The following is a 23,116-nucleotide window of genomic DNA, read 5'->3' as shown; positions in this document are numbered from 1 at the left end:
TGTTTTTGTATGAAATGGACGGACTAAGGCCCAACTTAATCTAAAATCGATTTAACAAATTTAGGTGGCGTGATGTTTTCATATCCATATATATTTTCATTTTTAAAAATAAAAATAGGTTAAAAATGTGTTCGTTAGGTTATTTCTTAAAATGTAAAAAAATAAAAATTGAAAATATTTTTAACTTTTATAAAGGAAAAGTGAAAACATCAATTTGACGTTTTCACTCTTATTTTCTTAATTTTATTTCTAAAACTTATTTTCTAAAATTGTTTGCAAAAACGTTGTTAAACATGGCTAGTCACATCCTCTTAAAATTCAAGTTATTAGAAATAGGTTATCTATATCTATATTCTAATAACCACATTATATAAACTAAAATACATGTAAAAATACTATATGTCTCTACATCATATATTAATTTAAAATTATATTTGATATTCAAGGGATAAAAAGATAAAAGCAAAAATAAAAACAGAAAAATGAAATTATTTTCTTTTGCAAATAACTTCCGTTTATAGTAACTACCCCCACTATCTTCTACAATTATATTGTAAATCCCTATCTTCTACAAACTATCCCTAGTTTGTTAAGGAGAAAACTACCGTGAATCAGTGACATTTTAGCCAAGATCTTCCTTGGTTTCAAACCGCCTAACATATGAATTAGCGAGATCACAATCTTTTGTCATGTAGAATCTGAACAAAGAGGTTTTATGTACAAATATTGGCTAAAAACTCAACCCAGCTAGCTCAAACCTTGCAACTCACTTGTTACCTTTAGGCTCTAGCATAGGTTGATGCCACAACGATGCTACAAATAACTTTGGCTTCTATATATACCAACCCTTAGAATCACATTCTTTATTCTCGTGAAGGGTTGGTAATACAACATAACGGATTTAATTCTAAACAAGGATACATATGTCACAACACATTGAACACACTCCATGTTATATAACCCTTGAATTTGGACTCTATATACGACTATATCAAATATTTGTATTAGATTTAGAAACCTCATTAACAATGTGGGAAACAAACTTGTCGCTTATCTCTATCATGTCCACCATCCTAAATAATGCCGAATGTCTTTTATAATACTATAATTATAAATTTGTTGAGAAAAATGACATTTGACATTTATTTAGGGTGGTGGGTATGAGGTGAGTATGATAAAGGTGAACGACAAATTTACTTCTAATAATGTGACTCCAATTTGGACATAAAGAGATGGTTTCGCTTATGTGAGAAAATGACGTTGGACAAATCTAGCGTGGGAATTTGAAGTAGTGTCAATTTCGGTCATATTTGGAAGGATAACTTCATTTCCCTCTCACATGTCACCGGTAACCCGCCGGATAAGTTCATCGACGGCGGTGTTTCCAACCTCCGTCCACGCGCATCAACTCACCTCCCACCAAAAGCCATCGAGTTTAAGTCCCTTAACAGATGGCACCCTCCAATTGGCTCTGAAAAAGCGAAAAAGAAAAATAGAAGAAAAGTAGAAGAAAAGTACTCGTCTCGGATTGGCTGGTTTCGCCTCACACATTACACGCTTCAAAAAAAGAGGAGACCCTCCCACTTCTCTCGCGCTCTCTCTCTCTCTCTCTCTCTCTCTCTCTCTCTCTCTCCTTCTCACACACACAACACACCCTTTCTCTCTGATTTGACCGACGCTGACAACCCCCCATGCTCACTCGTTGACTCGCCGGACCTCCCCGATTCCCCAAAACCCTAACCTCTCGCGATGAAGAGCGCGCCTCGCAGAGGCCTCGAGGTCTACGATTTCCACGAGGAGGACGAGTTCCCGGACCAGGTCGTCAAATTTCCCTGCAAATCCAAAAACCCTAGCCGCGGGGATCGTCGGAATTCCAAGGCCGAGCTTCTCCAGCCTGGTGAGTTCGCCTCCTCAATTTCAAAACGCTTCTGGTTTGGGCCGCATGTGATGATGACTAGTCCATGGAAAATGAAATCAAAGTTGAGAATTTTTGTCTCAGTTTTTTTTTGAATTCAAATTATGAAGTTTACTACATTGATTTCAAATTCGAATTCGAATTTGAAGCTTGTAATTGTGGTTATGGTCACTGTGGGCCCTGGGCATCATTCAAAATTTCAGTTCCATTTCAGTAGCTTATTGTGTATGTAGAACTTCAATTGGATTGATCTGAATTTCTCTTGGTCGTTGTGATTTTTGACATCTCTGTTTTAAGAAGTTGGGAAAGTTCAAATCAATGCTGTGAAATTCGATAATTCGGCAATTTGTTCTTGAAATTCAGCTGCATTTTTAATCAGTGAAGTGATGGTAATCGTTAGTTAGTAAAGGGGGTAATTGACGCCAGTATTTAGCTGATTTTGTTTTTCGGTTGAAATGTTTGGCTGATTCAGATAGTTAGGTAGTTCGATACTGCGAGGCAGCAGATTGATAGAAAGTTGAGCACGCTACATCTAGTTTCTTAACCGGTTATCATGTAATTGGGTACTTCAATTTCTGTCTGTTAATGATTTGTGATGGTTCTTGTTACCTAAATGTAGTATAGTTTCTCACATTTTGTATGCCTCCTTGTGTCTCTCTTTGATCCATGTTGGTATCCTATTGTTGGTGTTAATTTTATTTAATACGGCTGATTCAAAGGTGAATTTTTAAACTAGCAGTACCGTTTCTTAGAATACATTAATCAATTTATATGTGCTTCTAGGTTCCAAAGGACCCAAAGTTCGAGCAAAAGAAATCAGCAGCATACCTTGTGTAGATGTTGATGACGCGGACACTAACCGCTGTTGTAAAAAAGTCATTTCTCGTTCTGCTTTGGAAGCAATTGAAGAGAGGCTTGCTAATGAAAAAGAATCAAAATTCGTAGCTGCTATGGAGTCCAAAACTTTTAGTCAAGAACAACAATCTGATTTGGACAAAGTCAGTTCCATTCCTTGTTCAGGGGTTGATGCAAAAGACCATGATCGTAGCAGTGATAGTGCTATATTAGATATCCGTTTGGGGACAATGGAAGAGGATACTGCTACAGAATCTAAATATTCGAGTCATGAACAACAGTCTGAATTAGAGGACAATGAATGCAGACAACTTCTTTCTAAAATAGAGACTGGTGGTTCAAATGCTCCCTCACTTTCCCCGCGGAAAAGTCAGTTGGACTGTGGCCTGGCAGTGTCCCCATCCAGGGTACTTTTACTGACGCATATTTTCTCTCAAGTACATCCTCAGTTTAGAAATAACTATCAAATCTGATGTTATACACCTTGGTTTTTGGCAGAACGACCCAGTTGATGCTGATGAATGCACAAGTGAGTCTGCATCAAGTCCCCTATCCCCAATTGAAGAGGATGATGGTATTTTTTGGTTAATTGGTGGATTTTTTATGCTGATCTAGTATTGACTATACCTATTCATTTTTTCGTGCATTCCAATGTTCTTATAGTTATATTTTGTTTGCTTTCAGGTTATTTGGGTACTTACGAATTGGGTCTTCGCTCAGGAAATTTAGAAATGGTACTCCTCTTGTATTTTGCCCATCCTATTCAATGCATGTGAGATTGATCCTCTATGTAACTTTATTCTGATGAAACCTACAATGATACACAAATAGTGTGTTGCGTAATATAGTTTAGGGTGGTTGATACCAAGTATATTGTTTTCTACGTGCACTTGGAAAATAGTGAATTCTTCTTTTTCTCTAAAACATAATAGTTATATATTAGAAGAACACAAGAATGTAAAAGCCAAATGATATTAAGTATATAACATTATACTTCTATGACGAAGCAGATAAATAATAGATAATGAAGCAGAGATTGACCGAGATGTTGCTGACCTTTTTGGAGTTCTAACTTGACTCTGGTTGTTGTACCTTGGAAAATCGTTTGTGCATTCACTTCCTTATCTTTCACTTATCTGTTGTTTCATTTCCATTATTCAGATCATTCTGGGAGCGACTCTATCCCATTTCTTACTTGCCAGTGCCAGTTGATGAATTTTATTTTCTTCTAAGTTTCTATATGCCAGTGTTAGTGTTCTTGGGTTCTTAGACTTGTTCGCCAATACCATATCTCTCTGATGCTATTATTAGAGGGTCAAATATATTGTTGAATTTTTTTGCTCTTCTCTTATCATGCTCTCTTAGTTAAATCAATGTTGGTTAATATATAATAATTTCAGAATGTTCTTCTTGGTGTGCGAAAAAAGATACTTATCTGCGTTATAAGATATTTAGCCCATTTTATTCACTTCTATAAGACCTTCAATTGTGACATTTGTTCATTTGCGTACTTTGCAGGATAATGTAAATATGACCGTTGTTCTTTATCCCGATTATGTTGTATATGGGGATAGTTATTGTACAGGAGCCCAGCAGATAACCTTCTCTCACAGTTGCATCAAAATAAGTGGGTTAGCACCGTCTGAAACTGACGAAACTTTAAATATTGAGTGGGGAGTTGATGATCTTGTCAATGTTGAGTGTCTGTGGGTTCAAAATGTGAGTCCTGATTCTATCCTATTGATGGTTACCATTTTTACATATGCATGGTACTGAATGCATACAGTTCATTATTTGGTCTACATTCAGGCTGAGTTTGTCTTGATAAAACTCTGTGTACTATCAAAGGATGCCGATCAAGATGATGATGCGCATGGTATTTCAGGTTAGTGCACTTGTACAACCCATGTTTTGTTTTGTTTGGTCACTGCATAACGTTGCTTGTGTAATATGAGGTGATTTTCTTCTGCCTCTCGAAGAAAGAAAAAAAAAGTTAATATGTTTAAATTTTGGAGCTGATTGTGCTTCTCATTCTTTGCTACCTATATTTCTCCTAGGCATTGAGGAGTTAAAAATTGGAGTTGTTGAACCCAACTGGTCCCAGCAACAAGAAAGAATAGCATGCTTGAACGAAAAATATTTGGATATATTGGATCCTGTGCAAATGTAAGTGTCCTTTAAAAAAGCAATTTTATACAGTATTTCTCTGTGTTCTTCATGTACCTATTTTTGTTTATGCTCTATATTTGGTCAGTAAGCCACGTAAAGTTGTAGCCAGAACTGTTAATGTCTTTGTTTGCCGCAAAGTGGTGTACTTTTTTTATATGTCAAGTATACATGTACAATTGGAATTACTTTTGTGCAAACTAGTAAATCTCAGAGTGTTTAATTGTTTCCAACTTGTAGAAAGACAATTTTAGGAGACTCTTTTGAGACAGCTGCAGCAAATAATTTAGCTGAATATAAGTTGATAGACTTTTAATAAATATTGTGAAATAGGTTACTCTCAGTTGTTTTGTTGCTGTTCATTTATCTAACCGTTTGTAGTTCGGTGCATAGTGTAAAGTTCAACCTTTTTCCATCTTTTGGTACAAGAAGCATGGAAGCGGTGCAAACTGGTAAATCAGAGTGTTTTTAATTGTTTCCAACTTGTGGAAAGACAATTTTAGGAGACTCTTTAGAGTTGGCTGCAGCAAATAATTTAGCTGTATATAAGTGGATAAACTTTTAATAAATATTGTGAAATAGATTACTCTCAGTTGTTTTGTTGCTGTTCATTTATCTAACCATTCGTAGTTCGGTGCATAGTCTAAAATTCAACCTTTTTCCATCCTTTGGTACAAGAAGCATGGAAGCGGACGATTCAATTGGGCAGAGGCATCATTTTCCAAAGTGAGTTGAAGTTCCTTTTTTATTGTCATTGGATTTACAACTATTATAATACTGCTCATAACTATTTACATAATGTTTTGTTCGTTAGTTTTCTTTCCTTTATTTGATATGTGTGTGTGTAGTTCTTTATGTGTTTATGAGACATTTAATCCCTTTATGGTTCGTAATATAATTCTTCTACTCTTATATGATGAGGAATGTGGTCATCTTGAATTTGTAGTTTAATCTTGCATGGTTAAATTCATCTCACATTCTTGAATTTGTTTTTGTAGAAATCAAGGAATTTGTGTTTTGAGTTTTGCGAAAACTTTCCCATGTAACCATGTTTATCACTTTGCTTTAAATCATAGAAGAGATGGGAAAATAATTATCTTAAGTTGTTCATTATCCTTTTACTGATTGCACAACTTTACGGTGGAAACTGCTCATATTATGTGGTAAATGCCCGGAACTATTGCATCACTTTGGTTGTTAACTAACACTGTTGCTTAGTGTTTTTGCTTTTCTTCTCTCACTCTTGTTTCTACTGTGTGATATACGCTAACAAAGTTTGAGATTCTATACAGTTTTGATGAAGATTTTGAAACTCTTGTATATCCGGAAGGGGATCCTGATGCTGTTTCCATCAGTAAAAGAGATGCTGATCTCTTACAGCCAGAGATATTTATTAACGATACGTTGATTGACTTCTATATCAAGTAAGCTTGTCCATGCACAGAAATGGTTTTATTTGGTCAACCTTAATACCCATACTTATTTTCCTTCCTGTGATTTGACCATTCAAAGAATTCTGATCTTGTGACTCTGCCATGACCAGATCAAAAGTTCTTTTTTTTTGTTAATTATTTGTTGTGTTTTATTAGAAGTGATTTATTGTAAATTATTGTAGTTGGCCCTACCCCCAGTTTGGTGTTAGGAGATTCTGCGCCGCAATTAGTATGCTAGATCACAATGTTACCATGGGAATATCTTGTCCGAGGACTTAAATAATCCCGTATACACATAAAACATACAAAAGGAGTAAAACTTACAGCAAAGAACTCAAAATAGTCCAACAAACTCCATCAGTAGTGCGATGAAAAGAAAAGGGTTTGGTGGTGAAAAAAAGTGGACTGGGTGGTGAAATGAACTGAATCAGTGAAGTGAGTAGAACAAAGGGGACTGGGTGGGGGCAAAAAACAGGATATGTGTGCTTTATTTTAGTTTCTCCAAGGCCAGCACTAAAAAGGCAATTGGGTTAGGTTGTGCGTAAAAACATTGTCCTTGGATTAGGCTAACCTCAGCTAGGATAGCTCATCTAGAACTTTAGGAGTTTATTTTGCCAAAACTAATGGGTTATTGAGACCTTGCCCATTTTAAAATCATATGTCCAGCACCTGCAATTCATGGATCTTTACTCGTTATTTTTCTTTTGGCAAAAATGCGTCTCGTCGTCATCAGTGTTTTTCCTTTGTATCTAATGTAAAAGTTCCTGTTTAACCCATTGATAGGTATTTGGAAAATCAAATTCAACCCGAGGAAAAGCACAGGTTCTACTTCTTCAATAGTTTTTTCTTTCGAAAGCTGGCTGACCTGGACAAGGATCCATCCACTGTTCCTGGTGGCAGGGCTGCTTTCCAACGAGTTCGGAAATGGACAAGGAAAGTCGATTTGTTTGAAAAGGATTACATCTTCATCCCTGTAAACTTCAAGTATGATCACGTATTCCAACTGAATCTTTTATATGGTCAGTTAATTCATGTGCTCATATGTGGCTTATGTGCTTTTTATTGGCAGTCTACATTGGACTCTAGTTGTTATATGTCATCCTGGTGAAGTGCCTAGATATAAAGGTAATATCTTTGAGTGGACCTATGATACTGTTTCCACATTAGTCATCCATCATTGATGTGCTTTTGTCATGTTTCAGATGGAGGCTCAAGCACGTCGGCTAAAGTACCATGTATATTGCACTTGGATTCTCTCAAAGGAAGTCATACGGGCCTCAAAAATCATGTCCAGAGGTACCTTTTAACTGTTAAAGTTAATTTTAATTTTATTTTCTTATGGGTGAAGAAATTCTTTTTCACTCTTTTCTTTTCATTTATTTTGAAGAAATTATCCTTCACTCTCTTTTCATTTCTTATTGTTCTTGTTTTTATTATTCAAATTTTAGAGGGGAATAATGTTATTTGGTTCAAGTGGTACAAGTTTGTGCAACAGTGGTGTGAGATTTACATCCTATTAATCAAGTAGTGAAAACAATTGTTTGAATATAATTGGTTTTACGATAATTTCTACGGTTAGTGTAATTACAGATCCCCTTTGATTGATGCAATAACTGCAATTATCTTTAATGGTATATGTCTGACCCTGTAGGTCAATCTTGTGGAGTTCTGTTAAGATATCTGGTCTTCCTTCTTGTCAGACAAGACTGTCACATATATACAAAATAAAGTTGAATGCACAATCCTTTTTGGTTGAGACGCTCTGTGTGTGGCTATTTTCAGTATAAACAATAGGAATTACTTATCCACGCCCAGAGGCTTTTCTGATCAGTCCAATACCCCAGAGGCCAGGACTGTAGGTTTCTTCTATGATTGGATTTTGATATGGAAAGTGGTGTTCCCTTTGATCAAACAAGTATGTCCTATATAGAAAAGATTCTTTTGAATGATACTATAGTGTCTGTAGTTCTTTTAGTGTAAACTAAGAGGTTAATAGTTATCCAGGTCCAGTGGCTTTTCAGAGCTTGCAAATAGGTCATGGTTCCGCAAAGCAAAAGTCTTTGGTTCATACTTTATTCTATAGTACGATCTGTATATGAACAATTGACATGTGTCTCATTGCAATAGAAGTTCAAGATTAGATTGGAAAATGAGTAATATACGCTGGAACTTTGTAGCCATTGTAAGGGATGTATGACAGTGGCATGTGACTTTAAGCATATATGTTGAGCAAGAAATCCTGTTATGATGTGAGATGAACTAAAGTGATGTGTAGACAGCGTAGTTATCTTAAAATTTTAAATTTTATAATGGTACAAAGGTTTGAATTTCAGGAGTTATTGTTGTTTCTAATACCCATGATTAGAGCTTTCCATTTCTTTGCACAATGGCATCTACTTGTGGTTCTGTATTCAAGACAAACCGTATTCAGTTTGGCATCTACTTGAGCTTTCAATTTCTGTATTCAGTTTGGTATTCAAGACAGACTATCAGACAAAAGCCACAAAACTGAATGATGGATATGGTAATCAATATTTCGTCCGAGTAGTCTTTGAACCTTAAGTGTCGATGCTTGTTAATATAAGATTGCAGGTGGGAGTAAGATGGTGTCTTCACTTGGACAAAAGAAGGGTGTTTGTTCATGACGCACACACTGCGCGCAGGCACACATTGTTTAGCTTTTTGTAGTACACTTAAAATTTTATCAAACGGTGAAACTTAACTTCTTATACATATGTTTGGAAGACACCGAATATATAATATGTACGAATTTGCAAATGATTACAGGGTAGAGTTGAATTATACATTTCCCAGTGCTGTGCTTTGCTGTTATGGCTTAGTTTTCTTTCTTTTATGTTTTCTGTACTTCTGTTTTCCTATGGGTCTCATGACATTGACTTCTTTTATTGTATCTTTGAAATTAAATCTTCTAAACTGTGATACCAAATGCTTGATAATGATTGCAGTTATTTGTGGGAAGAGTGGAAAGATAAGAAAAAGGAGACATCAGAAGAAATCTCATCAAACTTCCACAACCTGCGGTTCCTCTCATTGGAGGTATAGATCAGTCTTATCTAACATATTTAGAAAGGGAAAAACAAAGCAATTACCTAAATATCTGCTTTAGATGGATAGTCTAGCTGAAGGTCAAAGATGAAGGGGATGAAGGAATATAGGCTATATTGAGTTATATGATCACTCTACTCTATGGTTTTTTACCTTGTTTTTTGTGCTAGCATATGTCCAATTGTACTTTATTTTCAAATAAACCATCTTGTTCACAGATGACATGCTTGCTACTGCAACCAACTTTTTTCTTGTCCACTTATTTGGAGGATTCATGGGCCATCTCAAAATTTTGATATGCAAGTTGGTATGGATTGGGGTGATAAAAATGCGGCACCTCTGCATTTTCTGATGCTCATAAGGAGCTAATGCTATTTTGAAATGGGGGACATTTCAACTTCAGTTTGAATTCAGAGATTGAGGAGTGCCAAAGTTGCAAACTCATTTTAAGAGACCGTTCTCAGAAGTCTAATTAATTTGATACCTCATACTAAATGCCCCAACCCTTTTCTCATAAAAATGGTGCCACCACTTTTGGTGAATGAGACTTGAATTTCCTCTCTTGTAAAAACCAAAGCCTTTGATTGAAGGGCAGAAGACTAGTTTAGATTTTATGATCAAGATGATCGACTGCAATTGTATATAGCAGATAAAATAACAAAAGTGTTCTTCCTATTATGTTCTGAAAATCTATATGGATAATTAGAACTATGGTTTTTTTTCTTCCCCTTTCTAATCTTCTATTATCTCGCCTCCTAATTCGTCAAATAGATCTCTACTCTATTTAAATTTGCATAAGATACTTATGTTTAGGAAAAGTTACAGATGTTACACTTTATCCTCATTGTCTTGTGTGTTCTATGATATACAGGATTGTGAATTGATTTCAGTTTTTGCTGATGGTATACTATTCAAACTATGATACTGGCTTACTTTCTTGTCAGCTACCACAGCAGGAGAATACATATGATTGTGGCCTGTTTTTACTTCACTATCTAGAGCTGTTTCTGGAAGAAGCTCCTGCTATCTTCAATCCATTCAACATAAATAAGTTTTCCACCTTTGTAAGTGGTCTACTCTATTTTAGTTTCTCATTATTATGCCTCTGTGTTGTACTTTCCTAGTAATATTTGAAACAAATTTTTTGAATATTATCATGCATGTTTTAGCTTCTGCTTTGCCATGGTTACAATTGATGTGTAGAAGGTGATGATCATAAGCTCTTACCAGTTTTGAGTCGGACCCACCAATGCGTGAGTATAGAATAGGAATCATTTGTTTTTTATGCACACTTTTATACATATATATTCCATTAATACTTCCTATAGATGTGTTTTAATTTTTGAACACCAAGAACTTGGGTATGGAACCATAATTACAATTGATGTGTAGAAGGTGATGATCATAAGCTCTTACCAGTTTTGAGTTGGACCCACCAATGCATGAGTATAGAATAGGAATCATTTGTTTTTTATGCATACACTTTTATACATATATATTCCATTAATATTTCCTATAGATGTGTTTTAATTTTGAACACCAAAGAACTTGGGTATGGAACCATAATATCTAGGTCAATTTATAAATCCAGTGAAAAATTACAGAAGTCATTGGATGAAGGATTAGGAAGTTCAATTATTTTTGTTGTTCTCTTTGAGCCAGCCACCTATATGTTTCATATTCAAGTCCTTGACTCGAAGTGTTCTAATGCTTCTGCATACCTGGTTTGTCTGTGAATGCCGGCATTTGGTTCCTACCATATAATGCCATCTTTCCACCTTTATCTTGGTTCCTTCCAAATCTCGTGCTCATAATGAGTTTTTAGACTCATGTATCATACTTTCTATTTGTTCTTGATCTTTAGACATCTGATGTGACATGTAAGGAGTTGTATATTTTTGTTCAAATTCCTTATGCTTTGTATTTTAACTCATATGAAACTGCATATTCTCTTACCAGCTTAATGCAAATTGGTTTCTTCCTTCCGAGGCTTCTCTCAAGCGCACTCTTATCCAGAGATTAATTTTCAAACTTATTGAGACTCGTAATCGGGATGTGTGTTTGCCAGCTGACATTGATAGAGACCAGGCTAATTATCCAGGATGTAATCAGCTTAATATTGGTGCGGAGTTTCTTTCTGGAAGATCCAGTCCTGCTGTAGCTTGCCAAGAAAATATATCAAATACTCAAGCAGACCATGGAATCGAAATGACTCTGTTACCCACATCTTCACTTAGGAGCTCTGAGTGTGTTAGTGATGCAGGCCTGGTTCTCAGGGAATTTTTCCAATCAGGAGAAGCTGCAGGTTCACTATTTGGACAATATCAATCCTTCGAACAGAAATTGCCTTTCTTCCATCCTAATGGAGCTAGAACACCAGTAGAGGTACAGACTTTTCTCCTTATATTAGGTGAAATTCCTTGTTTGTTGGCTGGTATTGAAAGCTAGAACATGATTTGTTCTGGTTTCCTTGTGATACTAGTCTATTACATAAATTCACTGAATATACTTCCCATTGATTTCTTTCATAACAGGAAGAAACCCAAACTGGAGAGCAATTTACCTATCTGGCTACAGAAGAGGGTGGCTTTCAAGCAATATCTGAAATCACATCTCAAACTTGTGGTATTCAATGCTCTTCTAAGTTTTTTGGAGCTGAGATCTCTTATAACTTGGGGATGTCTGAAAAGGAACCAAATGGAAACATTGAAGCATCCCCTGAGCGATCAGTTGCCTCTGATGATTCTGAATGCATAGAGATCATTGAAAATGGTGCAGTTGGAGAAGATCTAGGGCCAAGCCAGAAAGAAGAAATGGATGCACAAAATTATCAATCGTTGCAAAGTGTCACGTGTTTGGCAGATGGCCTTCTTTCCGGTTTGGGTGAGATGCAGTGCGGATTCTTGGTTGAAGAAGGTTCTCAGGACCATGAAGAGGTGCACGACGCACATGAAAATGGAGTTCCAAGTCGGAAAGAAGAAACAAATGTACAAACAGAAAACGTTGCATGGTTAGCAGATGGCCTTGTTTCCGGTTTGGGTGAGACGCAGGGTGGTTTCTTGGTTAAAGAAGGTTCTCAGGACCATGAAGAAGTGCATGATGAATGTGAAAATGGAGGTCCAAGTCGGAAAGCAGAAACAAATGTACAAACAGAAAACTTTGTGTGGTCAGCAGATGGCCTTGTTTCTGGTTTGGGTGAGATGCATAGCGGTTTCTTGGTTGAAGAAGATTCTCAGGACCATGAAGAGGTGCATGACGAACATAAAAATGAAGGTCCAAATCGGAAAGAAGAAACAAATGTACAAACCGAACACGTCATGAGGCTAGCAGATGGCCTTGTATCTGTTTCAGGCGATATGCCGAGCACTCCTGTTATTGGAGAAAGTTCTCTGGACCACAAAAAGGTGCACGTTGGAAATGAAAATAGAGGTTCACTTCCCTCATCCCAAGAAATTTCTGGTGAACCAATTCATGAAGATGTTGACATGGTGGGCAATGGTACAATCTTACGTGATAACGGTTCAGTGGGTGAGTCACAAGAGTTAGAGTCGGATGAGCAACGAGCTGCTAAAAGAATGAGGCTCACACATCCAGCTGAAGTGGAAAGATGTCTGACGTGAAACCTTGATGAGGATTCAAATTTAGTGAGACCATAGATGAATGTTTTCTATCTCACGTAGATGTCTGTGCATAAGTATTTGATAGGTTATTTGAACGCTGTGATTCCTGTGAATAGTCAGGTCAGATGGTGGCACCAAGGGTGTTAGTGTTGTCACCCGGGCAGAAGTGGTAATTGAATATGAAGAATATGTTTTGAAGTGTTGGCCAGAATCTTCTAGTCTTCTACATTTCCTTGGATCGAAATGAAGCCACAATCCAAGCATGAAACTTAACCATTTTTGTTTGTCCCAAGTGAACATCATTTATATACTTTTATTTCCTCCATGGCTCCATGTAGGAGGATGCTATGTAGAACTAAGGCCACGTTTACTTTGGGTGAAAGGAAATCAATCAGTTTGAGAGTCATTCTCATTACGTGTTGAAATGTTGTTTACTAAACTACTAAACTATGGGGAAATCAAATATTTGTGGGCCCCAGTGTTGGACGGAATTCATTCTTCATTTCATTCCTGGGGGTTAGAGGTTGGTATTGAATTTGATTCACTCCTAAATCAGATTTATTGCCTATTTTACTCTTACAATATTATTAAATTTCCAAATTGTCCATGTCAAGGCCCTAACACTTAAAAAAAAATTTAAGAGGGTATTATTATAATTGAAAGAGTTATGATTTATACTTCATTCTTGATACCACATATCAAGTAAACAAAGAAATCGGAGACTCGGAGAATCATTTTCTCCCAATGAGGTAGAACCTCATTCTCCCTCATTCCCATTCATGTTTAGTAAACATGTCATAACATTATCAATATCAGATTCTGATTCTAGAAAACATCGTGTGATATGCTTTAACTGGGATCCTAGATTTCAGTTGGAAGAAATTTGCAGATAGAGATGATCCACTCTGTTCATAACTTCATATTGATGCACTATGCTATCCGGTAAATAAAAGATAAAGAAACATCCAGGCATAGTAACTGAAAGTGTGAAAAAATGGGAAAAGAATTAACTAAAGATACTCTACATATAACAAAATTGAAGTTGTTTGAGTAGCAACAAACCAGTTGAGTCCTTGACCAAAAAAAACCAGTTGAGTCGGATACATTCTACTCTGAAACACTTCCTAACTACAACTAAGAACTGTTTTTACCAATAGAAACTTAAAGTGGGCAGTTAAAGTGGGTATTACACAAAGTCGCCATTGTTGTATAACAAGTCAGCTGTATAACATATTAGTCCTTCCAAGAAGTGATACTCCACTTTTATCAATATGATTTCATAGATTTACAGTATTCTTCTGTGTTTTTTACTAGTGTAAAAGGGAGTAAAAAGTTCTGATAAGGGACGGGGGCGGGTCCGGTTGTGGCGGTCCTCTTCCGGGTTGTGTGGGCGCTATGGCTTAAAAAAAAGTGTAAAAGGGAGTGGCAGTGGGTAATGGACTAATGGACCATTCCGTTTCTTACAACTGGGGCGACTAGGAGACTGAGTTGATGGCATAAATGCAGGAATGACCCTGGACTAGTTATATAGCAAAGACATCTCTGTAAAGACAAGCTGCTCTACAAACTTGGCATTGCTAGACTTTGTCTAAACTCCATATGGGCGAGGATTCTACTCCATATATACTTGCTATAATATATGTAATTTTGTCATGTTTCAGTTGGAGACAGAAGATGGGTTAATGAATTCTCTCAAAGAAAGTCACACAGATCCATGTTCAAAGGTTATCTATCATCTATTGAAGTTCATTTATTATATTTCTAATTTTCCTTTCTATCCATTTTATTGTGAAGACTACTAGCTAGTGTTTAGAAATCTTTTGTTAAACCATAATTTCTTTTTATATGTTACTATTCTCCTGCTAATTACTCAAAAATTGATAGACGAGTATTGTAATATGATTTTTTCCGGGAACTGTTTAGAGTAGTCCTGTAATTTTGCCAAAACAGAATAACCAGTGTTATGCAACCGGACCTTCTCACTCATATATCCACTGCTTCATGCAGGCAGTACCACTGGAAGCTGATGTTTATTTTTATGGATCTCTTGCACAGACAGTAATGTCATTTCATTGGTGCAGCCAATACCACACGACCACTACAGATTATGACAGTACCAAGAACACTTACTAATGTAAACATTCAACTACTGTTATAAGAACATGTATTCAATATCATCCAATTTCTGGCATCAAGTCAGGAACAAGAATGCCTTCAACACAATCATCAACAGGTCGGTTCAGCCTCTACAGTGGGAATCATGCACAAAAGTTCAGATTCATTCACATACATTGTGTCGATCGAAGTCTATACATAAAATTTGCTTCAACAGAGCTTGACAAAACAAATTTATCTGCGTATTGATTTTCAGAAGCAACCCCCCCCCCCCCCCAAACATACTTCTTTCAGTTCAGACTTTAGACTCAAATTAGGGTAATTTGGTGTTTCTGAACTACTATGCATGTACGCACTACACCCTACACAGAACCAGCCTTATAGCAACTTTTTTTACTTCAGTTATCAAACCTTGGAGTCGAAAATAATTCAACTTCTAATTAATGTGAGGTAAAAAGTAGTTTTTACTTACGATCAGAACCTAAAGCTCACAAGATAGTGTAAACTTACTCCCTCATTTGAACATAGAGTTATATTTACTCACATTGCACAATTAGAGAGACAAACTGATATTTGTGTTATGCAGAGCAAACCATGCCAACATATTCAAAAAGAGTATTGATCATAGTTGATAGAATTTTATCAGGTGCCAACAAAAATGTATCTCACAGATATATGACATGGAGTTCATGCACAATCAAGAAAACATATAGAAACAACTTTGATTGAAATGAAACATATCCAACTTTATTGAAGATAAAAACAATTAACTATATATAGCAATATATAACAAAACTACAAGATGGTTTGCCCAATTCAGCTGTCCGCCCAATTAACGCCTAACGTTTTTTATAACCTTGCTAATCAGTCAGATCACCCAGCAATATATCATCAAACAAGATTAGATCCGACCTCATATTCTCAATAAATTCAAGATCACTCAACAAATCTTCTAGTTTAACATGAAGAAGATCATATGCCTTCTTCTTTGACTTCTTCTTCATATCAATATGAAGCTTCGAGATTTGTTTCACCAAAGAAGACTTATCATCAGCCTTTCTCACCCGATTGCTACTGGGCTTCATCATTACTTGCGCGCAATCAAATCACATAGTATCACAATTAGGACAAAAACAAGAATTAGGGTTTTGATGGATATGAACTAACAAGATAGTAGAAAAATATCAAAGCAATGTGATAGAGCGTTTTATTAAAACGTCTATAATAAACCCTGTAAAACATCATTGTTAGTATAGAATAAGCATGGATCGTTCAGTTCGGGGAATTGAAGGGAACTCTAAACTTTTAGTGTTAACAAATAATTGGGGGTTTGAGATTGATTATTAACTACTAAAATAAAACCTAAATTATTATTTACATGATCGACTTCTCTTTAACAAACTTAAACCAAATTTACCATTACATCACATAATTACAAGTTCGAACCTATCATGCATTCTAATTCTACCAATTACATATTTTTTAGACACCAATACAATTAGAGCCTTAGGGGATCATCTAATCGTGCAAGATTTCAATTAACATTTAGATTGACTTAGGGCCTAATCTAAATTTGCATGCAATCGAATTCAATAACACTTACAGTAGAAATCAAACAAGATTACATTTAAGCACCAAATCTTTGTTGGAGACATGTTTCATGTATGGCGTCACCCACCATGGTTTCACATGCAAATTTCCAGAATTTTTACTACTTTTAATCAACACAAATCAAACCTACTTAAGGCATGATTCGATTTGTGTCAATATGGTTAATGAATCTAGCACTCAAACACAATCTTAGGGAATGCATCCAAACACTAAATTCACATGCACATATCTGAAAATTATCTAAAAGTATGAGAAAGATAATTAGAACACGACAATAGAAATACAAACTCATTAATTATAGAAAACCATCAATTCGGCAAAGATCCAAAAATCCAATAAAATAATCTGAAAATTTCGATTCTTAATACAAAATAATAATCCCACACAAACATCATACTACAATCTTCATAGACAAAGTATTGTAAAAAATAAAAAACAAACAAACCCACGGAGAAGAGTTGCGAGAATCACACGTTGTATGAACCTTGGAGGTGTGTCTTCAATGGTGATTTCGGTGGAGATGTAATTGCTATATGGAGGAGGATGGATTGTTGTTTTAATGAAGGATGTTTGAGGTAGTATTTTAGTAGAGTTTTGGCTCTTGAATGCAAATGAGAAGTCATCTTATTTGAGAGATGAATCCATGTATATATAGAGGAAAGAATGAGGGTAGTTGCATCTTTCCTCATATTATAATGCAATGCTTTAATCCCTTAAATCATGCCATGTTTTGTTCCCTAAAACATGTCATACTTTAATCCCTAAAACATGCCATGTTTTATGCCTTTAATGATCATCTTCTATTTAATTGTTGCATGACTTGGCTCTATCTCTTTTTCTTTAATTATCTCTTCAATCAAATCTGAAAATAAGAAAATAAAATCATAAGTAAGAGATAATTAGTTTCAAAACCTAACAAGGATTCCTAGTCAAACTAGGACTCTAAACCAATTATGCGTTTTTAACTCATGTAAGCACAAAAATGCATCTAATATCGCCCAAGACTCTTGCTACGACTTAATGACTCAATAGTACAACAATAAGGGCTAAGCAAAGTACAAATTGAGGTAAAAACATGTTAAGAACGTCGCACAAAGTGCTCCTATCACAATGCAGAGAGATTTGTTATGGTGAAGTCGGTGTGGGTATTTATAGACGCGCTTTAGGGCGGTCGGTGTTTCGTGGTCTCCACGCTGTTCAATGGTAAGAGACACACATTTACCGTTATGCCCTTTGTTTTGTAACCCACAAAGAGTAATAATTTTGAATTTGAAGGAGTGATTTGTCCATTTATTCTTGAAAAGACAATTATTTATTTATTTTTCTTTTTAATATGTAAATTTTCAGATGAACCAAAAGAAAGTACAAGATAAATATGTTACGTACTATATCAAATTCTTCTAGAAATAGTTGTTAATGTTTATCTGAGACAACGAGATGGACATGCGAATTTGGGTCAAATTTTTCGGGAAATAGTTGTTGGTGTTTATAAAATTGAATGTCAACTTGAACGAAGTAGTAACATAAACTAGAGCTAGAAAATACAAATACAATAGAAGGGAACTGAATGAAAATGAGAGTACAACGAGTGTAGTAACATAATAATGAATAAGCAGTGAAGTAGCACGAGTGAGCCACTCGTTATTTTCCAACACGTAGGGCACAAATATCGACACTGTTAAAAATATCGAGTTCGTAATTTGATGCTTCCATATGAAAGTACATGTAGCCATGAACGCGAAAAGTATTCACAAAATATTTTTCGACACTCGGTTTGTTTCTTCCGATTTTTTAAAATTTTACGAGTCTTTATAATGGTTTGTTAGATACTTAAATTGTTGTTACACTTAAAATCTCAACTTTTAAATATTCATGCACCCTCTAATTTAGCATTTGGTCCAAAACTTTTTATAGCCATGTTCACCTCAGTCTCTCTCAGCTCAATACTTAAGAGAACAAATAATTCTCTGTGTCCCTCGCATTATCTTAAAGCGACCACCATATCACTTCCCACCTTTCAGCCACAGCGCTGACGTCGAGACAACCCTGGCTAGCTAACCTCCACCAACATATGTATTCAACACCTCTTGCTCTACTTGCCAATCACACATGCACGTAAGTTTGAGATAACATAAAAAAAAAAAGAGGTAGTGAGGTGCAGTCATAGACTTAGTGGTGACATCAAGCTTCGGCGAGCTTCCCAGCCTTCATTTGGGGAAGCTTAGCTTCTTCTCTTCTAAATTTTCTTCCTTATTCAAAATCCCATCAATTCCTTCCGAATCAAAAGAGGAATGAACCTCTATCAATATTTAATAGCATAGAAGAGGCGCCATCATTCGGAAATCCTAGTATATGTTACTTCTTAAGTTAGTTTAGTTGTCACATCAGTTTTATCTATCTTAGTATATACCTAAGTATTTTAGAATGCACATTAATGAATTGGAAAAATGACACTCCATTACTGAATTCAGTGAATTGCCTCCTCGTGCGTATTAATGAATTCTAGACGGGTCTCTTTGTCTTCAGATAAATAAAATCCCCATTGCAAATTCTCATTTGGGCCTTTCTCACATGACTGGAATCTCGGGTTGTCTCGGGTCGAATCCAAGTGCCCAACACATGAGGAGACAATGCAAGATGAGGACATCCACACCATAAGCTTCTATGCATCCTTCTCTTCCCTTCTTCCTCTTTAAAACCTCGGATCCAACTCAGACCTCCATTTCTGACTCTCTCTTTCTCTTTCTCTTTCTCTTCTCAATCACTGATGTGAAGCTTTCAGGGTTTTCCAAAATCAAAACCCATGAAGCTCTACAGAGACTACTCCCCCAATCACTCCCAGAGAGCCGCCTTGGCTGCCCTCTTCCTCCTCCTCTTCCCCACCTTCTTCCCCAGTCTCTTCGGCCCATTGGGCCGCGCCTCTCCTTCCATCTTCTCTGTAAGTCACTAAAGCTTTCAGCTTTCCATTAATGGAAACTCTTAGTTCTGTTCTGAACTGATACAACATGCAATGTAATGCAGGAATGGAATGCTCCAAAGCCCAGACATGTACATCTTCTAGAAGCAGCCTTATCAACCCAATCTGTAAGTTCCACTTTTTCTCTGGATTTTGTCTCTGCTTTAATCTATGTTGGTATTTAACAATGTCTGCTCAAATTGTGTGCGGTGTTTTTTTTTTTTTTGGGAAATGTGGTTAGTCTGTTGAGCAACAGATCAAGGTTTGGGCTCCATTGGGGAATCAGGGATGGAAGCATTGCCCTGATGAGCCTAAAAGTGCTTCATGTGAGTCATAAAGTTGTGTTTTTGGGAGGTGTGATGTGAATTATGTGATGATGTGACGCTGAATTGATTGTTATCTGATGAAATTTCATTCATTTGTGGCAGCGAGGCCGATAGGATCAAATGGGTATATCCAGGTGTTCCTTGATGGAGGCTTGAACCAGCAGAAAATGGGGGTGAGTTTTAGAAATTTTATGATGAAATTCATAGTGAAGAGATGTATTTTACCGATGATGAGCATTTTGTTGGATCTGTTACTTACTGCAACATTAGCCCATTGGATGTGCAAAATTTAGATTATCTGATCAACTTTATTTGGTTGTTTTGCAAACAGATCTGTGATGCGGTGGCTGTTGCTAAAATCTTGAATGCAACTCTTGTTCTACCGCACCTTGAAGTCAATCCTGTGTGGCAAGATTCGAGGTATATAGTGAGTAAGTTAACCTGGAAACTTTTTTCTAAAATGTATTATTCTCTATTTAGTGGAGACACTGATGCGGAACTGTTTGTGGTTTTTGCAGTTCATTTGAGGAAATCTTTGATGTTGATCACTTTTTAGACGTCTTACGCAATGAAGTTTCTATAGTTAAAGAACTTCCTAGTGAGTTCTCTTGGAGCTCTAGAGAGTATTATGCTACGGGCATACGGGCTACTAGAATTAAGACGGCACCTGTTCATGCTCCTGCTGAGTGGTATCTGGAAAATGTCTTGCCCACAATGCAGAGGTCAGTGAATGCTTCAACCTTTCTAAGAGATTCTGAGTAGTTTCTTAAAAGTTAAAAATGTTCACCTTAGCCTGTTGGAACTTTATGTTTTAGAATGCTAAGTTAAATATCATAGTATCGGATACAATTTTGAATATGGTTTATGTTCATAAGGCTTGATCCCCTGCCCACAATGAAAGTTTGAACTGGTCCTGTTAATTTAATCTCAAGTTTTTATGTCCTTTATCCAAGTAAAACTACAGGTAGAGTTGGTGGAAAGGTAGGTTGAAGAATCAAACTTTACATGTAGTCATAATCATGATGAGACAACAACCGGCTTAAGTTACATAATATATAGCATATCTTGTTTTTGGATTGCTATTGTCTGGATTTTAGGCAAATTATCCTATGGACATGGTTCAATTATCTTATTTTTGAACAACTGAGCTACCAACCTTCAATATATGCAGATGTTTGAACCATATGTTCACTGTCCATGTTCTATTTGGAGTAAATACATTTTTGTGACTTGGAATGTGTTCAATTGATACAGTTATGGAATTGCTGCTATTTCCCCGTTCTCCCATCGTTTGACTTTCGACAATTTGCCTGAAAGCATCCAGCGGCTGCGTTGTAAAGTGAACTTTCAAGCTTTAGCCTTTGTTCCTCATATTAGGGAATTGGGAGAAACTCTTGTTAATCGTCTCCGCAACCCTCCTATAAGAAACCAAAACACTGACTCACAAGAGGGAAGAAATGACCTTGATAAACAGGGAGCTGGGAAGTTTGTTGTTTTGCATCTCCGCTTTGACAAAGTATGTTCCTTATCTGCTTTGGATAATCTTGAGGACTATGGAATATGAATCTTTCTATTTTCAGAAATTGAAACTTCAGGTCTATGCTTAATGTCAAATCCTAGTCTGTTGATAAATTCCCTGAATATACTCATACAGGATATGGCTGCTCATTCCGCCTGTGATTTTGGTGGTGGTAAAGCCGAGAAACTTGCTCTTGCAAAATATCGACAAGTAATTTGGCAGGGAAGAGTGTTAAAATCTCAGTTCACAGATGAGGAGCTGAGAATTCAGGGGCGTTGCCCTTTGACTCCTGAAGAAATTGGACTGTTGCTAGCAGCTCTGGGCTTCAACAATAGCACTCGGCTCTATCTTGCTTCCCACAAGGTTTGTCTCGAGTAAATATTTTGTTATTAATGACCACGGCTATCACCTTTTTTCTCCATTTAGAGCGCAAGTTGGTTCAGTTCTTTTAGAGCAGTTTCAATAGGTTCAGTATTAATGAATTCAATGCTTTATAAAGATAGCGCATTGAAAGAGTCAAGCCTCTATCATAATTAAATTTCATTCTGTGCAGAAGGCAAATAAGAACACAAGGTTTCATATTATCAAGTGGATGACCAATTTACTCTATTTATTTCAGGTTTATGGTGGAGAAGCAAGGATCTCAACTCTGAGAAGACTATTTCCACTAATGGAGGATAAGAAGAGCCTTACTTCCGCTGAGGAAAGGGCCATGGTTGAAGGCAGGGCTTCTCTGTCAGCTGCAGTTGACTATTATGTGAGCATGCAAAGTGACATCTTCATTTCTGCTTCTCCAGGAAATATGCACAATGCACTGGTAATACTAATCAAGCCCTCAATACTCTGTACATGTTTCTGTTCTTTGATATTGTAATGGTTGAGTAATTTACATAGGTAAGTCTGATTGTACTCAAATATAGTGAAAATGATGCCAGATGCCCTAAATAGCTGTTATGACTGTAATCTCTGTATTACATATTTCACTTGGAAAATTGCTTGTATGTGTCAAATTTCTAATGGAGATGATCAAATCTGTATCATCAGGTGTGTCATCGAGCTTATATGAACTTGAAGACTATTAGACCAAGCATGACCCTGTTGAGTAAGCTATTCTTGAATAAGAGCATGCAGTGGTCAGAGTTCCAACATGCAGTTTTGGATGGGCATAAAAACAGACAAGGGCAGATCAGGTTGAGAAAGGAGAAGCAATCCATATACACATATCCTGCTCCTGATTGCATGTGTCAAACTTAATTGACATAAATATCAATTGTGGTTCTACATTGTTATCGGTACTGAAATCACAGGTAGGTTTTGTAGGTTGTCTCATTATTGTAGTCTTCATTTAGGTGATTATTGTATATTGATGCCTGAATGGCAAGCCTAGGCCGTCACCAGTGAATGAGACCTCCAATATGAGCGTAGAGACTGCTTTATTTAAGATCTTAGTTGTAAAATTTTGAATAGGCTAAAGTTCTGTTGGTGCCTTCTGGGACTGTTTTCTAGCAACATAGTGAACTTGAGCTTCATTCAT

General features: G+C 36.4%; 2 protein-coding genes across 5 annotated transcripts; both read left to right on the top strand.

Annotated features, from left to right (window-relative positions):
• The first annotated feature begins 1,619 nt into the window (after positions 1-1,619).
• Positions 1,620-13,331, top strand: LOC126793401 (probable ubiquitin-like-specific protease 2B). 4 transcript variants are annotated; one of them, XM_050519913.1, is made up of 16 exons: positions 1,620-1,897; positions 2,699-3,177; positions 3,269-3,344; positions 3,455-3,504; positions 4,289-4,489; positions 4,580-4,655; positions 4,828-4,936; positions 5,618-5,662; positions 6,229-6,360; positions 7,153-7,353; positions 7,439-7,494; positions 7,572-7,665; positions 9,336-9,426; positions 10,380-10,499; positions 11,395-11,820; positions 11,970-13,331. In XM_050519913.1, exons 1-16 carry the CDS (start codon positions 1,750-1,752, stop codon positions 13,053-13,055), a joined length of 3,390 nt encoding a protein of 1,129 aa, XP_050375870.1. In that variant the 5' UTR covers positions 1,620-1,749; the 3' UTR covers positions 13,056-13,331. The 4 variants fall into 4 exon arrangements, with proteins under 4 accessions (XP_050375870.1, XP_050375869.1, XP_050375868.1 ...); XM_050519912.1 differs by having other exon boundaries at positions 5,615-5,662; XM_050519911.1 differs by having other exon boundaries at positions 5,579-5,662.
• A 6,203-nt stretch (positions 13,332-19,534) lies between these two features.
• On the top strand, positions 19,535-23,092 carry LOC126793614 (O-fucosyltransferase 31). Its single transcript, XM_050520183.1, has 10 exons — positions 19,535-19,719; positions 19,803-19,865; positions 19,979-20,063; positions 20,166-20,236; positions 20,395-20,483; positions 20,582-20,785; positions 21,318-21,579; positions 21,718-21,945; positions 22,202-22,399; positions 22,627-23,092. Exons 1-10 carry the CDS (start codon positions 19,585-19,587, stop codon positions 22,834-22,836), a joined length of 1,545 nt encoding a protein of 514 aa, XP_050376140.1. The 5' UTR covers positions 19,535-19,584; the 3' UTR covers positions 22,837-23,092.
• Positions 23,093-23,116: the final 24 nt, after the last annotated feature.

The sequence above is a fragment of the Argentina anserina genome, chromosome 5 (assembly GCF_933775445.1).
Source record: "Argentina anserina chromosome 5, drPotAnse1.1, whole genome shotgun sequence".
In the NCBI taxonomy this organism is placed as follows: Eukaryota; Viridiplantae; Streptophyta; class Magnoliopsida; order Rosales; family Rosaceae; genus Argentina; species Argentina anserina.
Note: the sequence above shows the minus strand (reverse complement) of the source record. Positions and strands in the feature narration are given on the sequence as shown.